The sequence below is a fragment of the Nilaparvata lugens genome, chromosome 11, assembly GCF_014356525.2.
Source record: "Nilaparvata lugens isolate BPH chromosome 11, ASM1435652v1, whole genome shotgun sequence".
NCBI lineage: Eukaryota > Metazoa > Arthropoda > Insecta > Hemiptera > Delphacidae > Nilaparvata > Nilaparvata lugens.
In genome coordinates, this window is record NC_052514.1 from 1,705,483 (window position 1) to 1,723,531 (window position 18,049).

The 18,049-nt window shown below is 34.0% G+C and overlaps 1 protein-coding gene across 1 annotated transcript in view; it reads right to left on the reverse strand.

The window, feature by feature from the left end:
• The window catches only part of LOC111056294 (netrin receptor unc-5), an 87,775-nt gene that overhangs the window by 36,988 nt on the left and 32,738 nt on the right, over positions 1-18,049 (reverse strand). Inside the window, exons 2-3 of the mRNA XM_022343642.2 lie at positions 6,903-7,125; positions 4,735-4,928 (exon numbers count right to left, since the gene is read on the reverse strand). Of these exons, the coding sequence (XP_022199334.2) occupies positions 4,735-4,928; positions 6,903-7,125 (417 nt within the window). The remainder of the gene's footprint in view (positions 1-4,734; positions 4,929-6,902; positions 7,126-18,049) is intronic.

The following is an 18,049-nucleotide window of genomic DNA, read 5'->3' on the forward strand; positions in this document are numbered from 1 at the left end:
TGTCATGTGACACCGTATCAAAAGCCTTCTTTAAATCTAAGAATACTGCTAATGGTTTCTCTTCAATGTTTATTTTATCGGCAATCTGAGTGGTCACATAGTGGATAGCATCATTTGTACTGCGACTAGATCTAAAACCATATTGGTTTGGCGATAGAAGATTATTTTTTTCAAGAAAGCTGATCAGTCTTGTTTTGATACTCTTTTCAAAAATTTTTGATAATGTACTTAGTAATGATATGGGTCTGTAGCAATTCATATCTTTCTTATCTCCTGTTTTGAAGATTGGACAAATGACAGCTTCCTTAAGACACTGTGGAAAAACACCTTCCTCAAAAATTCTGTTTGCAATATGTGTTAAAGGCTTGGCAAGTATCGTATTATTCTGTTTGAAAAAATCTGGTTTTAAATTATCGAGTCCAGGTGCACTATTATCTTTAAGACTATTAATGATTTTTATCATTTCGTCCTCACTGACAGGTGTAAAGAATAATGACCGGCAGACTATCTGATCAGCTGCCGCATGCTCATCTGCGCCATTACAATCGCTATTTAGAATGTCCTGGGCCAGTTTTGATCCAATACTAATAAAAAATTCATTGAAAGAATTTGCCATATCTTTATCATCATCTCCCAATTTCAATTCTCTCCCTTCCAAGTTGATTTGGTGGATTTGTGTTCTTGGCCGTTGCACTTCGGTTATTTCTCTTATTACTTCCCATGTTTGCTGGAGTTGCTGGAAGTTTCAAATCGTCTTGAAAAGTATTGTTTCTTAGCATTTTCTATTACAGTTGTTAGTAGATTTCTGTACCTTCTATAATACTCTCTAAGCTGTAGATTCGCTGTATTATTCTTGCTTTGTCTGTGTAATTTATCTCTCTTCCTTATTGATGTAATTAATCCATTTGTAATCCAAGGCTTAATTTTTCTTTTTGTGTGCGATACTCTATTATAACTTTACATTCTTCTGTGTATTTCTTCAGTATTTCTATCATTTTCTTCAAAGCACTATCAGCGCATTCCTGCAGGTACACGGAATTCCAGGTCTCATTTGTTAGTGCTAATGAAAGTTTATTATAATCAATACTTTCATAGTAGGGTTTTCTTCTGTTGTGATTGTGTTCCACCGCATCATATTTAATTCCCAGAATAGTTATAAAATGATCTGTAATAGAATTTGGGAAAACTATTGGTATTATATCTTTTTTAAAGTTTATCAGAATATGATCTATACATGAAGCGCTATTATTTCCAATACGAGTTGCCTGCTTTATACAATGTAGGAATCATATTCACTGAGTAGATTATCATAGTCTTCCAGTTGCCTGTGCTGATTGGTTCTTTTGTGTTGATGTTCAAATCTCCTAGAACGATGTGAAAATACTTCCCATTATCATTCAAAATCTGCCTCAGATCAATGAGAAATTCTGTTAAGTCCAAGTGTGATGGAGATCTATATAACGCTGTTATAACAAAAGTATCTTTCCCAATTTTTAAATGCATATTCAAACAGTTGGCTTGCCTAACTGCAATTTCTTTTATTTCGACAAAATAGTCGGATTTGACATAAATTATTACTCCATCATTCTGTAGGATATTGTTTTCTGTTTTGTAGCAGGTATAATTATTAATTGATTTCAAGGAAACACCACCAGCAATCCAGCATTCCGTTAAGACTATCACGTCGAAATCCACGTTCAGGTCTTCCACTTGAATAAGAAATTCTTCAAAATTTTTATTGTAGCTTCTGATGTTGAAATTGATGATTTTCAAGTTGAAAGGTTGGATTGTATTGTTGACATCTTGTGAATTTGGAATCGAAAAGTCCTCAATGTCTAATAAATCCAAATGAATAACAATATTATCTATAGGTATTCCAAATTGCTTTTTTCATATCATATACAGTTCAATAATTATTTTCTTCGTCTATATTATGTAAATTCATCTACAATTGTTGCTGTATTGTAAGCTATTGTATATAAGTGTATAAGCCAGTATAATTGTAATCTACATTAAAAAAGTACTCAATTAATCAATCAATCAATATCTTTATGTTTCTCTTTCTCTCTAAACACAGTTTCCCTAACAAGATAATATTATACAAGACACTGCGTCCATCAAACAAGTACTTAGGATTCCTCTAAGCACATCCAGTCAGTTTACAAGAAGAGCAATTCTGCGGCCAGAAGCTTATTTACATGCTACTCTCCACGTCTTCTTTTTCTTCTCCAACCCCTTTTCCTTCTTCTTCTTCTACTCCTTCTCCTTCTCCTCCACCATCCTCTTGACCTTCCAATTCTTCATCCAAAACCACCAAAAAAACTCAGAAAACATATTTTATACAGTACGCAAAACATAACCTTGTAAAGATTTTCATCTTCATCTCCTTCTTTATTCTTCACTCCTTCTCCTTCTCCTCCTTCTTCTTCTTCTCCAATTCCTTTCCCTCCTCATCTTCCCCCTCCTCCTCCTCCTCGTTCTCCAACATCTCCTCCTCATTCTCCTCCTCCCTTTCCATTCCGTCCTTTTCTTCCTTCTCCAACATCTTCATCATCATCTTCTCCTTCTCCAACATATTTTCCTTCTTCTTCCTCTTTTTCTTCTTCTTTTCCTTCTCCTTCTCCACAACCATCTTCTTAACCTCCCAATTCTTCATCCAAAACCACCCTACCAACTCAGTAAACATATTTATACAGTACACAAAACAGAATTCTCCAAGCTTTCCTTCCACCATAAAGTCATGCCAAGGAGATTCGTAATAATCAGAGGCAATTCATATTTCTCAACCGTAAAAAAGCGGGTTTGCGCAATTTGTTATTCTGATTATACTCGAAAGCAAGGGTCCTTAATTAAGTGTACCACAATCTTGAGATGCCTAAATTGAGTTTCAGATTGTATTCATTTTGAGGTACAGATGAAAAGCTGGAAAGATCTTATTAGTTGTTTTCTTGTGAGTGGATAATATTTTGTTGCTTCTTACTCTAGACAATAATTCAAGTAAAGTACTTATTTTATGCTCTTACACTCTAACAAGTTTATTAAAATGATGATGAATTCTCTCAAGATGTCTAAATTGAGGGTGAAATTGTAGATTTTGTGGTCTAAGACTTAGCTGAGAGGATCTTATTAGTTGTTTTCTTTTGAGTAGATATTATTCTGTTTCTTCTCGTTTCAAATAATTTGAAGTACTGTACTTATTTCATGCCCTTACACTCTAACAAGTTGATTGAAATGATAATGAATTCTCTTGAGATGTCTAAATTGAGGTTGAGATTGTAAATTTTGCGGTCTAAGACTTGACTGAAAGCTGGAAGTATCTTATTAGCTGTTTTCTTGTGAGTGGATATTGTTTTGTTGCTCCTTAATCTGAATAATTTCAAACAGAAGTTACTTTATTCTTTTAATTAGTTCATTCTATAAGTAATTATTTGATTAATATTAAAAGAAAATCCAAATTAAATGCTGTAAATAACCCCGAAGACTTCAGCTACTGCACATATTGACAACAGGGTGAACAGCTAGATGGAAATTCGATGAGCGCTACTATTCAAAAATTATTTGTCAACCCGGGAATAATTGCAATATCTCAGTAATTTCCATCTGTAGACATTCTATTAGTGATGAGTTCATATTTTGAGACATAGCTGAAAACTGATTCATAGCTTTCTTTTGAGCATTGTTTTGTTGATTCTTAAACTATAGTGAGGTCCACGTTATAATGGCAGTGGAGAAAGATAGGAGAACAACGTTGCCGAACTTTGTCAATGACTTCTATAGACGGTAGCTGATACATGTTTTTTTGTGTAGTTGAGAAGTTGATATTGTGGTTATTTTTCATATTCAATGAAAAAGACTGGAAAATTGTCAAAAAACCACAGATTTATTGATACTTAGATGACCGGTTTTGGGTTATTACACCATTGTCAATCTCTGATAACTGATTATAAACAATGTTAACGTTATAAACAATGGTTTATCAGAGATTGACAATGGTGTAATAACCGAAACCGGTCTTTCTCAATATCTGTGGTTTTTTTGACAATTTCTCAGTCTTTTTCATTCAAAATGATACTTGTTTATTGATGTATATACACTGTTCATTCTCGTTTAAAATAATCAATTATTTTTTATTAGGCAATAAATTATATTTTTCAATAATTTCATAATTGAGATGCAATATTTCGTGAATTAATCTACATTGTTGAAATGGCTTTAATCTGGCAACAGAGCAAAGCGAGAAAGAGATAGCATTATCCGCTTTGTTGAATGATAGACAATGATAGCAACACCATTACTAATCAAACACTGTCATTATAACGTTGATCTCACTATATTAATCTGAACATAGGGCTTGAAAACCTCACTGTAGAAACCTGAAAAGCTTATAATGAATGATCTATTGAATACTGATCTATTGAGATCTTTTCTCTTAGGTTATGACTAAATAAATAAATTTAAACTAGATGTTTGAGTTCAAAACATCGGCTTGAAATTTGAAACATAGAAGATCTATACCATTAATTATATCTGAAGATATAGAGGATATTAATTATATACCTAGCACTGTCTTCTTTTTAGGGCTACTTCCAATATAAATAAAAATTTAAATCTCAGTACCTAACATTATTATTCATATATTATATAAAGGATCTATGAAGGATATATTATGCTATTTTCCTTTATGGTTATATTTGTAAATAAATAAATTTTAATAATTTGAATTGTTGAACTCACATGCAACAACGATGGTGTTTGGTTGACTGGTGACCTGACCGCGGGAGGTCCACGCCACACACTCACACCGGAACTTGCCGAAGAACTCCTCGACCGCGTCACGGGTCACGTTCACCGACGTCTCCACATTGCGGACGCCCGTCTGCGGGTCCACAAACTCCAGGTGGACGCCGTCCAGGCGCTTGCCTTGGCATCTGCAGCGAATCAATTATAAGTCAACAATTAGAAATAACAGACTATCATGAATAATTAATCAAAAATAAATATCATAATTGAACAATAATTGTATAATCAAGTTGTAGCTCGGTCCCCGATGTTGAATGAGTCTTGAAAGCGAAGTGGTGTGAGTCCATTTTTATTTAAAATTTTCAGTTCAATTCAGAAATAATATCGGGGGGACCGAGCTTCGCTCTGGAGAACAAAAGCATAAACAATTTATTACTAAAGAAGAAATTATCATAACATTCATACAGAAATGTTCTATCTATCTCACAGTAAATTGAGATTAATTCTTAGAGGAATGCAAAAATTTCCCTTACAAAGGCCCAGTTGCACAAAAGCCGGTTAAATTTCAATCCTGATTAACTTCACGTGAACCAAATCAGAAAAACCATTTCAAAAAGATGGATCTACTGGAATCAATCAGGATTGAAAATAACCCGGCTTTTTTGCAACCGGCACTAAGTACCTGATTGAATGATTACAAAAGTTCAACAGCTGAGTCATAATTTTGACACTGTCCCACACACATGAACTCGCTCACTCACTTCCATCACTAACAGACGACAAAATAATTATAATGATCTGTTTTCTCAAGGATGAATAATAATTATCCTTTTAATGTCCTCCAGCGAGTTTTCCAAGGGATGAGACCTAGTGCAATCGTATCTTTATATTATAAACCTACTATGCTCTAAATTTCGTGAGAATCGTTAGAGCCGTTTTCGGGGTCCGGTGAAATACAAACATATAAATATCTAAACATATAAAAATCAAAACATCCAAGCATATAAACATCCAAACATCTAAACATATAAACAGAAGTTGCTCGTTTAATAGTATAGGGTAATCTATTTTCATAGGCTTATTTGGAAGTTTAATTATTACAAAGAATTGATATTGTGAACCGCATGAGAATAGAACAATGAAAATTGGAGAAGGAGAAGAAAAAGAATAAGACGTACCCCCACCAATCTCTCGACCTGGCTTCTGGAGTTAATCAATGATTCATATAATGATTGATCAATCCCACATCATATTTCAATAGGGCTTCTTGGAGCTTGGAAGTTCAATTACAAAGAATTATTATTAAAGTGCGCACAAAAATAGTCCAATGGAAAAGCTGTAGAGGATGAAAAAAGAGAAGAAAACTATGATGGTGAAGAAAAAGTAGAATAAATAATAATTGAATATAAATTTATATCTGATAAATTCAAAATTATAGTGGATACATTTTTTGGACTCGAAATAGTGTGTGAATTAGGTGGAGAGTAAGTCGTGGAAGGAGGGGGAAAAAAAGAAGGATGAGAAGAGAGGAAAGAAAAGGAAGGAGAAGAAGATGATTGTGAAGGAGAGGTAGTAGAAGATGCCAGGAATGAGAGAGATTCTAAGAAAATGTAGAATAAGGAGGAGAAAGGTACAAAGAAGAAAAAGAAGAAGAATAAGAAAAGAGAAGAAATAAGGAGTAAAGAGGAAGAGAGTCATATCGGACTTGTAAAACGGCACCTTATTAGTATGATAATATGGCAGAAATATACTTACAAATTAGTATTACTATTATTCTATAAGTTATTTATCCAGAGAGATTGAGCTACATATCAGCATAGAGAAACAATAGCATAAGTAGATATCCCATGGTATAGGGCGTTTATGTCGTAACCTTTACTGTTATCTCAAGCCGATAGTCCACGTAGTTCTTTTCCGTGAAGCTTTATGATGCTGGTAGTCTCTCATATTGTGCCTTCATACACTCTTACCCGGTCAAAACAGTAAAAAACTTTTACTGTTAACCCAAGCCGATAGTTCACGTAGTTCTTTCCTTTGCAGCTGTGTGACGCTGGTAGTGCTGTGTGACGCATGGGATATCTACTTAAATGCTATTGTTTCTCTATGATATCAGTATTTGTAAAACATTATCTTATATTGTTAAGTTTTGTCAAAAAACTCACTTGAAGTATAACTGTAGCGCATGCGCAGCTCTGCAAGTCAACAGGGCTGGTTTGTTTTTGATGATATAGGTGTCGACTGGTTCTTCCAAAAATACGGGGAGGGGAACTGAGTGGTCCCCATTTGAGGGTGCAGAAGGAGGGTGCAGGGGGTCCTCCAAAAGGGGGTAGTGCTCCTCAGGGTCACTATCTGGATCATCAGCGTCTGGATCGCCGTCTGGGTCTTCTGAAACATAGAGACAATGGAACAGTTGAGAAGCTTGCTTTTGGTTTTAGAAGGGTATCATTTTGTGTCTTTAAAAATATGAGAATGAGGTTCAAATTTATGAATTCAGTCAATTCAATTGACAAATTCTGAAACATAGATACAATGGAACAGTTGAGAGGCTTGCTTTTGGTTTCATAAGGGTATCATTTTGTGTTTCAAAAATATATGAGAGAGAGGTTAAAATTCATGAATTTTGTCAATTAAATTAACAAATTCTGAAACATAGATACAATGGAACAGCTGAGAGGCTTGCTTTTGGTTTCAGAAGGGTATCATTTTGTGTCTTTAAAGTATGAGGAAAAGGTTAAAATTTATGAATTTTGTCAATTCAATTGACAAATTCTGAAACATAGATACAATGGAACAGTTGAGAGGCTTGCTTTTGGTTTCAGAAGGGTATCATTTTGTGTCTTTAAAGTATGAGAAAAAGGTTCAAATTATGAATTCTATAAATTTAATTGTATGTTCTCTATTCAATTTTATTTCATTCATATTCCTCAATCTCCATAATCTATAGTGAGGTCCACGTTTTAATGGCAGTGGAGAAAGATAGGAGAGCAACGTTGCCGAACCTCTGTCTTGTCAATGCCTTCTATGGGCGGTGGCTGATACAGGTTTATTGATCCTATCATATTAAGCGAGCAATTTCTGTATATCTGTTCATATTTTTTTATCTGGTTATTTATCTTCAACGGATCTCGAAAACAACTCTAACGATATTCACGAAATTTGGAACATTGTAGGTTTATGATATAAAAATTCGATTGCACTAGGTCTCATCCTTGAGAAAACTCGCTAAACGACATTAAAAGGATATTCCATCCTTGGCTGAAACAGCTGAGACGTTCGTCGTCTGTGGATAGTAAAAAGTGAGCGAGTGATTCTGTGGAAAATCAAAATATCGCATCCCCGAAATTCATAAGCTGACGTATAGCCAGCTGTAAAATATGAACACGATCATTTTAGAGATTTGTGTTCTGTTTATCAATAAATAAAAATAACAAGTGAAGCTTGGTGTCCAAATATTGTAATATTAACTGTTCATTCTCGTTTAAAATAATCAACTATATTTTATTAATCAAGAAACTATATTACATTACATTACATTTATTAAATAACTTAATCACAACATCAAATTAATGATTGGGAGAGAATCAACAGGATAAACCCAAAACTGTTCCTCTCCCTAATTTTGATAAAAATAGTTCAAATGAGGTTATGGAAACACTTTTATAAAGATCACAAAAATTTACAGTCCAAATATACATTATACAAGAAAATTTGTATCTCGGTTGATCAGAAAGATGAAACAAATTATTATTACACTTGAAAATGCATTAATAAATTGAGAAATATTAAAAAACTTGATAAATTTGAAGCCAGAAAAATCACAAAAACATTCACTATCAGCATATGATAAACACCATAAATAACAAGTGAAGCTTGGTGTCCCAATATTGTAATATTAACTGTTCATTCTCGTTTAAAATAATCAACTATATTTTATTAATCAAGAAACTATATTACATTACATTACATTTATTACATTCCTTAATCACAACATCAATTAATGATTGGGAGAGATCAACAGGATAAACCCAAAACTGTTTCTCCCCTAATTTTGATAAAAATAGTCCAAGTGAGGTTATGAAAACACTTTTATAAAGATCACAAAAATTTACAGCCCAAATATACATTATACAAGAAAATTTGTATCTCGGTTGATCAGAAAGATGAAACAAATTATTATTACACTCGAAAATGCATTAATAATTGTAAAATATTAAAAAACTTGATAAATTTGAAGCCAGAAAAATCACAAAAACATTCACTATCAGCATATGATAAACAACTTGATAACTTTATATTTTCCATAATGAATTTTCATAACTAAGATGTGATATTTTGTTAATGAATTATCAATTCTACATCGCTATTAGACGATCTGGCAACAGATCAAAGCGAGAAAGAGATAGCGCTATCAGCTTTGTCGAATGATAGACAAGGATAGCAACACCAATGTTAATCAAACACTGCCATTATAACGTGGACCTCACTAAAACAACGATATCACTTCAAACCAACATAACTTGCACAGCCGAACAATGGGACTTGAATAAGTCGAAGGACTTGATTCAAATAAGTCACAGGCACTTAGCAAGCCGGCCAACTTAGCATAAGTAAGCAGGACTTTGACCACATATATACTGCTATAATACTTTAAACCTTTATAGGACTTTATACCTTCGTATAACTTTGAACCTCTATAACACATGCAAGTTCGCAATTTACGATACAGCCCCTATAAAGTATACATGAATGCATTGATCTATATATACATGAATGTATCTATTATATATACATATGATCTATGTACTATATCATATACTAAAGAATAACATATTTACATCAATGCATTGATCTATATACTTACATATCTGTATTCTATATACTATATATGGACATATGATCCCTGTACTATATCATATACTAGGGAATAAAATTTACATCAAAGCATTGATTTATATACTTATGTATCTATGAGATAGACATATGATCCATATACTTTATCATATACTAGAGAATAACGTATGTATATGAGTGCATGTCCGCATGTATGATATCAACATGAAATTATGATAAAAAGCATCATTTGAATACGAATGTGACATGTAGACCCTTATATTCTGAATCGGAACGTTATTCAAATCTGGGATCATGTTGTGGCTTTTTAGAGGAGGAATATGGTGTTGTTTTTGTGAGCTTATATACTTGTTTAGTATAATCTGAGTTGGTTTGAAGTCTAGGGTATGAGATATGTGGTCTGGTATTGTTTGACGAGAAATATGATTGTTTTTGTGGACCTGTATTTAATAAGGTACTGGTTTATCCTGGAAATAGTCATTTGTTTGAACTATGATAACTTATAGTTTTGTTCCTTGACGTGTATGATCTAGACTTATTTAACTAGACTCAATTTTAGATTACAGTGTTCTTTGTCATATCAACCTTTCCTATTTACAAACAATACATTTTCTTTAATTATAAATAACTTTCTTAATATAAATTTGTAGTTAATCACTTCAAGCCAGGTTTGCAGTCCTTGTAAGTAGATACATTGTCTTGTACATCATTACACAAAGCACATAAATCTATCCTTCTCAAACTTCGGACCGTTTTCAACTCTTTCTAAGGCAATAAATTTTTAAAATTGAAATTAAATACATTTCTACATTGTTAAAAAATGTTATGGCAGCGTTGCAGAGCTAGAAAAGGATAGCGTTATCTGCTTGGTCGAATAATGGACAAGGATAGCTACACCACTGTTAATCAAATACAGTCATTATAACGTGGACTACACTATATTGGAGGAGAGAAAGACGATAATATACAGTAGGGAAAATAGGGAAAAAGAGAAAGAAGGGGGATTGAACAGAAAAGAATAGGGAGAAGAAAACTGTAACAAAAAGAAACAAAAACAAGGAGAGCAGAGACAAAATCGTGAGTGTCGTGCTAGATAGAGACAGAACCACTCAGACGTGATCGTGATAATCGTCATCAACATGACACATCATCCAAGAGTCATGAAGTGGAAGAACAAAAGAAAAGCAAGGAGAAGGAGAAGAAGAAAAACAAGAAGAGAAGAGAAAAAGAAGAATTTAGTAGAGTGGCATGGACCACCTGTATATTGCTCCATAGTAGCAATGAAGCATATAGTGAGGTCCACGTTATAATGGCAATTGAGAATGATAGAAGAACAGCGTTGCCGATTCTCTGCCTTGCCACTGCCTTCTATAGAGGATAGCTGATATCGGTATATCTGATGTTATATCAACTATTCATTGTTGTTCAAAATAATCAATTATATTTTATTCGTCAGGAAAATATATTTTAACTCTAAGGGTGGTTTTTTTTATACAAAATTCTGTTATATTTCTCTTTCTTCTTCTTCTTCTTCTTCTTCTTTAAATCTTGCTACTCCTTTTTCCTTACCAACATCTGTTCTTTTTCTGTTTCTTCTTCCTCCAAACATTTTGCTTCTCCTCTATCTTTATGAACTTCTGTTCTTCCTCTTTTTCTTCTTTTTCCCAACATCATACTACTCCTTTTTTCATAAACGTCTATCTATCTCTCTTCCTCCTTCTTCTCAACCTCTCCCTACTCCTCTTTCTCTATCAACTGTTTTCCTCTTTCTTCTCTTTCTCGACATCTTGCTACATCTCCTTGTCTATCTACTTATTCTATCACTCTCTCCCTCTTCTTTTTCCTCTTCGCGACATGTTGCTCTTCCTCCTTCTCTATTAACGTCTGTGATTATTTTCTTTCTCCTTCTCGACATCTTCCCAGTCCCATTTCTTTATCAACTCCTATTTTCTCTCTCTCTTTCTTCTTCTCGACCTCTCCCTACTCCTTCATCTTCATCAACACCTGTTTTTTTCTTCTTCTTCCTGACATCTTCCTACTCCTTTTTCTTTATCAACTCCTGTTCTCTCTCTTTTTCTTCTCCTTCCCAACATCTTTCTACTCCTTTTTCTCTATCAACCTCTGTTCTTCTCTCTCCCGACATCTTGCTACATCTCCTTGTCTCTCTACTTATGTTATCACTCTCTCCCTCTTCTTTTTCCTCTTCGCGACATGTTGCTCTTCCTCCTTCTCTATTAACGTCTGTAATTATTTTCTTTCTTCTTCCCGACATCTTCCCACTCCTTCATCTCCATCAACTTCTGTTCTTCCTCTCTTTCTTCTTCATTCAAATATTTTCCACTCCTCCACCTTAACTAACTCTTGTTCTTTTTCTTTTTCCCCATCTTCTTCTCCTTCTTAACATCTTGCTACTCCTTATTCTCTTCCAACTTCTTTTCTTTCTCCATTACCTACTTCTTCACCACGACATCTCTCTCCTCCTCCTTCTCTATCTCACTCATTTCGAAACCAGAGCTGATCAGCAGTGAACAGTGTTAATGTGCTTGTATCACAATATCATGCACATTGCTAGCTAGAGCATGAATATAGTATGTGATCACATGTAATGTGCATACATTCTCTACTATCTGCTGGCAGCACGACATTGCTTAATGATGCTCAATAAACTGGTTTTGCACGTTTCTCAGACTCAGCACAAAGTGTATCACTTATCACAATTCATTCATCACATTCAATGCAATAGTAAAAACAAAGTCGGAGTTAAACTAGAGATGTTTGTCTCAACGTTAAAAGCTGCAGAGAGAGAAATAAATGAGTCTTGAAAGCGAAGTGGTGTGAGTCCATTTTTATTTAAAATTTCAGTTCAATTCAGAAATATCATCGGGGACCGAGCTTCGCTCTGGAGTACAAAAGCATACAATTATTTTTAAGAAAGAAGAACTTATAATAACATTCATACAGAAATGTTCTATCTAATCACAGTGAATTGATATTAATTCCCAGAGGAATGCAGAAATTTCCCTTACAAAGGCCCAGTTGCACAAAAGCCGGTTAAATTTCAATCCTGATTAACTTCACGTGAACCAAATCAGAGGAGACCGTTTCAAAAAGATGGATCTACTGGAATTAATCAGGATTGAAAATAACCCGGGTTTTCTGCAACCGGCACTAAGTACCTGATTGAATGATTACAAAAGTTCAACAGCTGAGTCATAATTTTGACACAGTCACACACACATAAACTCGCTCACTCACTTTCTTCACCAACATACGACGAAATAATTATTATCATCTGTTTTTCCAAGTATGAATAATAATTATCCTTTCAATGTCCTTCAGCGAGTTTTCCCAGGGATGAGACCTAGTGCAATCGAATCTTTATATTATAAGTTAAACCTACTATGTTCTGAATTTTGTGAGAAACGTTAGAGCCGTTTTCGAGATCCGGTGTAATACAAACATCTAAACATATAAACAGAAGTTGCTCATTTAATAGTATCGAATTTCAGTTCTTATAAGTGTAGGTAAATTGTTGATATTAGAAACTATTTCAAAAATCATCATTCTATTGTGAAATATACTTCAATCCTTTAGAACCATTTGTATTATTGGAATGCTTTCTACAATGCTGAAAATCTCACTAAAACCGTTTTCTAGGATAAATCTAGGCACTTATAGAATGATTAATCATAATTATCATAATCTGATAACTAAAATGACGACTGAAAAGTTTGGTACAGCTTGATAATGACCAGAAAAATTCACATTTCTCTCAATTGTAGCCTGAATAAATGAGAAAATAGTGAGTTATTTGTAGCTTCATTCGATCAAACATTGAACTTTCTTTCTCATCATGCTTTTCTCATCTTGTCTTCAAACTCGTTCTACTTTTTTTGGAAAGAGTACTCTCTCTCTCTCTCTCTCTCTTTGCTAGAATTTGGTAGAGAGTTAGTGGAGAGGATATTTTTAATATTCTTTCCGAAGAATGGACATTGATATGTCTAAAGCTCCGCCAATTTATGTAGATGCATAACAATATGATTACTATCTATAGTTATTATATTACAAATTGCTTTTTCATATCTAAGGGTGCGTACACAAAGAAATGGTTGCCGGCGCCGGAAAACCAGCCGCTGTAAGCGCGTCCGGCTTGAGAAGAATAACATGGTTTCCAAGTGTGCCCGTACACAGAAACGCCGGTGCCGGCTCAACAAGCGCAACAAGCGCGAGCTGCCGGCGTCAACCGGCAAACAAGTATGAAGAGAACATTCTTGTAGCCGGTTTCCAGCAACGGGCTCAGTCTGCGAGTAGGGACGTTCCGATACCGCCATTCTTTCGATACTTGGTATCGAATCGGTATCGAAAGGAGGGTATCGATATTAGTAAAGTATCGAATGAAAAGTATCGATACCACGAGTATCGAAAGAAAAGCGCGATACCGATACCCCAAGCATCGAGTGAGCATTAGGTATCGGAATTACCAACCTAAAATACTTATCTACTAACTGCAAAACTGCAATCTATCAAGTATAGTCTCAATAGTCTGTCAAAACAAAGAAGACCCTCTGGCAAGATGGGAAAATGACTCCAGCTTGGTCAATAAGGGTATCAATACGTTTCTTTCGATACTTTACTAATATCGATACCCTCCTTTCGATACCAAGTATCGAAAGAATGGTGGTATCGGAACTGGAACGTCCCTAAAGATGGGTAAATGACTCGAGCTCGGTCAATATGGTTCAATTATCAATTTGATTCCAAACTGAAGGAATATTTGTTCAAGAATTATAAATGTGGTCTTAATAGTAGATCAAATTGATAATTTTTGAACCAATTCAATGACTGAGCTTGAGTCAGTTATGTATTGTTTGTTATTAGTGATGTCATAATGTCTGGTAACTGCTACACTGGGCTATAATTAAGTACTATAATTTTCATCTATATTATCCTTATAATCTTCTAAAATTTATATAAAAATTTATTTATGATTATGTCATTAATTATTGTAGTGAACTACTTTTTCACCCATTTCACCATTCGATACCGTTTCGATACTCCAACTTTCGTATCGATACCAGTAAAGTATCGAATCATTCGATACCGATACCGATACCACCGGTATCGAAAGCAAAGTATCGATACCAGTAAGTATCGAAAGTATCGGAACGTCCCTATCTGCGAGTGGTCTCTGTACTGTGCGTACAGTTAGTCTCCAGTACGCTCTTCTGGTTCTATTGGTTGTTTATGCCAGTTTGACCACTTTTTAATCAAACGTCCTTCAATGTTTCTTAATATGTAATCGAAAGTCGCTAGCTCCATTCTCATGTATGTGTAGAACCGTTGTGGGTCACCTTTTAGTTGCGGAAACAAGTGATGGTATTCACCAAGTTTCTTCCTATGTCTATTAATACATGAACCGAATTTCCTCCTTTGCAATAATTTTAAATGAACACTCTCCGCCAAAAACACATCATCACTAGACGAAGACATCTTTGACACTGCTCAAAGTGAACTGACTTGTCGCGCTTGTTACCAGCTTTCTTTATGTACGGCTTCAAGCTTTTACCGCGCTTATAAGCTCGAGGAGCAAGCTGCTGTTTTCCGGCGCCGGCAACCAGCTTTCTTTGTGTACGCACCCATACACAGTTCAATAATTATTTTCTTAGTCTATATTATGTAAATTCATCTATAATTTTGCTGTATTGTAAGCTATTGTATATAAGTGTATAAGCCAGTATATATTGTAATCTACATAAATCAAGTACTCAATCAATCAATCAATCTCTCTTCCATATTGTTTTTCAGTCTTATCTAATCTTATCATGACCTTATTGTTTCATATTCTCCTCATATTCTACAACTAATATTTTCACAGACATCTACATTACATCATCGTCTCGCGTTCTTATCATATTCTCACTCTAATCTACTCTACTGTATCTTCCATTTCATTTAACAGCATCATAAATGAAAAGGACAACAATATTGTTCATTCAAAATTCAAACTCATATTTTTGCATTCTTATCAAATTATACATTGAATCTAGACTAGACTACTTAAGTTCTTTCAAATTATATCAGAGTCTGGCGTTCATATTCTTCAATATCATATCTTCTCATATCAATAATATATTCCAATGCTCATCAGATGATGAAGGGAGCTCATTATATCCATAATTAGATTACATTCTTGTTATAATACTGTATATTTTATTCTTATCATATCATGTCATGTGAAGGGAGAATCGAAGTACCCACCATTTTCTTCTACTTTATTCCATTTCTCTCAATATGTTTCCACTGTTCTTAGTGAGAGAAGTTGTATTTTTGGTTTAAAAATTTTATGAAATAACTTGATTAATTCAATATGAAATGATAATTATGAAGTGAACAATATGAAGTGAAGTGTTATATTTATAGTTTGGTGTTTTAATTTCTATAAATTCAAAATGTTTAGCTTGTACATATTTTTGGACGAAATTGAACTTGAAACGTTTTACAGTAGAAACATAACCTATTTTTTGGACATTTTTTTAATTTATCAAAATTTGGAAATGGAATAGATTTGAGCCAAGCCTGTTGTTCCTTCCTAATCATATTATTTATATGATTTGTGATTCTATCCACGAATAAATAAATAAAAATGTCAAAAAATAAAATGTCACTGATAATTTTATTTTCAAGTGAGTGAATGAAATGTAAATATTATCATATGAATATCATATCGTTCAATCTTTAAGTATCATAAGAATCTTTCATAAGTATCTTTAATATCATAAGTATCTTGCTATCATTTCATTGTATCCTCCACTCTATTTCAGCATCATTTTTGCATACTTATCAAACCACACATCCACTCTCTCTCAAATTTTATTATTTTTATACATTTTCCAGTATGTCAGATATTCTCAGTATGTTCTTATCAATTCATTTTATCCTACACTCTATTTTAACAGCACCATAAATAATTACGACACCAATAAAACTGTTCATCCAAAATTCAAACCTCAATTCCTTGGCACAAGCTTACACCCTCTTTCAATATGTTCAACACCTGTGTTATAAAGGGGCACATCACATTAAAATAGGGACACCTGCTTCCTGCTTTAACCCCTTACCCCTTTTACCCTGCAACGGGACCTTCAAAAAACTCCTCTCCTATCCGGAATCATCTTTGCTTGCCCCGAAAACCACTTCCTTATCTTCCTTAGCACCTTTCTCAACCCACAAACCTTCCTTTAGTTGAAAAAACACCTTCCACAACCTCAAAATAAGTTTCTTAGGGCCCCGAAATAGTTATTTGTATATCTAGAGTGAAAAGTACGACTTTTTCTCCCTGAGGGAAAAGTTTGAAGCCCGAGGCGAAGCCGAGGGCAACAATTTTCCTGAGGGAGAAAAAGTATTTTCACTCGTTATGTACACAACATTTTTCCTCCATCTACATTTTTTATAGAAACTGCAAATAAAATCATTTTAATAACTTACGTATTGGTGACAATGTTTCCTACAACATAACCTAAATCTTAAACTTTAAAACCGGCCGTCTGATTGGCACTGCCGATTGCGCTATCTAGCGGTAAAGTTGTAACATCAGCTGGGGTTTACCAAAATGGCTGACTCCAGATCACGCGGTTCAGATTTGAATAATTGCAGATCAAAAAATTTGTTGGCTGGTATTTTGAATAGAATAAGATATTTTAAAATTGTATAAATTTTTATCGTCTACTATATTAAGAATATAATCATACAAACATATATTTCATGAGTTGATCAAATTTCTGGTTGTGGTATTGAATTCAGTTGACTCAATGACAGACACCTCTTTATGCTTCTCATCTGAGCTTAGACCTTCTAACCTATTATAATGTAAGTTTTAAAATAGAGATGCTTCCCATTTTATTTAAATGGAGTCACTTTTACTCCTAGGGAGTTTTTCTGTTTTTTACTACCAAGGGCGAAAAAGTGACACTTTGTATTATGTTTCAGGGAGTAAAGTAAGTACTTTAGCCAGTAGGTGGAGGAAAAGACACTTTTTCTAACCTAGAGCTACCTTTGGAAATCGGCTACACCCTTCTAGATATTGATAATCTATTATAGAATGCCCTTTCCTAGAACCACATTAACCGCTAGGAGGATGAATTATTATGAATAAACACAAATTGGTTGATGGTGGCTCCATCTATGAGTAAAATTGGTAAATTTCAAGCAGTAGAAAAGTTCTAACAGTTCGTCTGCTTCGTGTTTGTTTACATTTAAATGTCATCATAAAACTCACTTCTCATTGGATTTTTTCCAAGATTTTTTCAAATTCAGTCATACATTTATTCTAACTGAATAATTTGGAATTGGTCATCAACCATTTCAAGCACCAATTCAAGCATTCACTAAACCCTTGTAATGTACAAGTGACGAGTAGATGCTTGATTTTCTTTAAAACATAAATAAAAACCGATTTTGA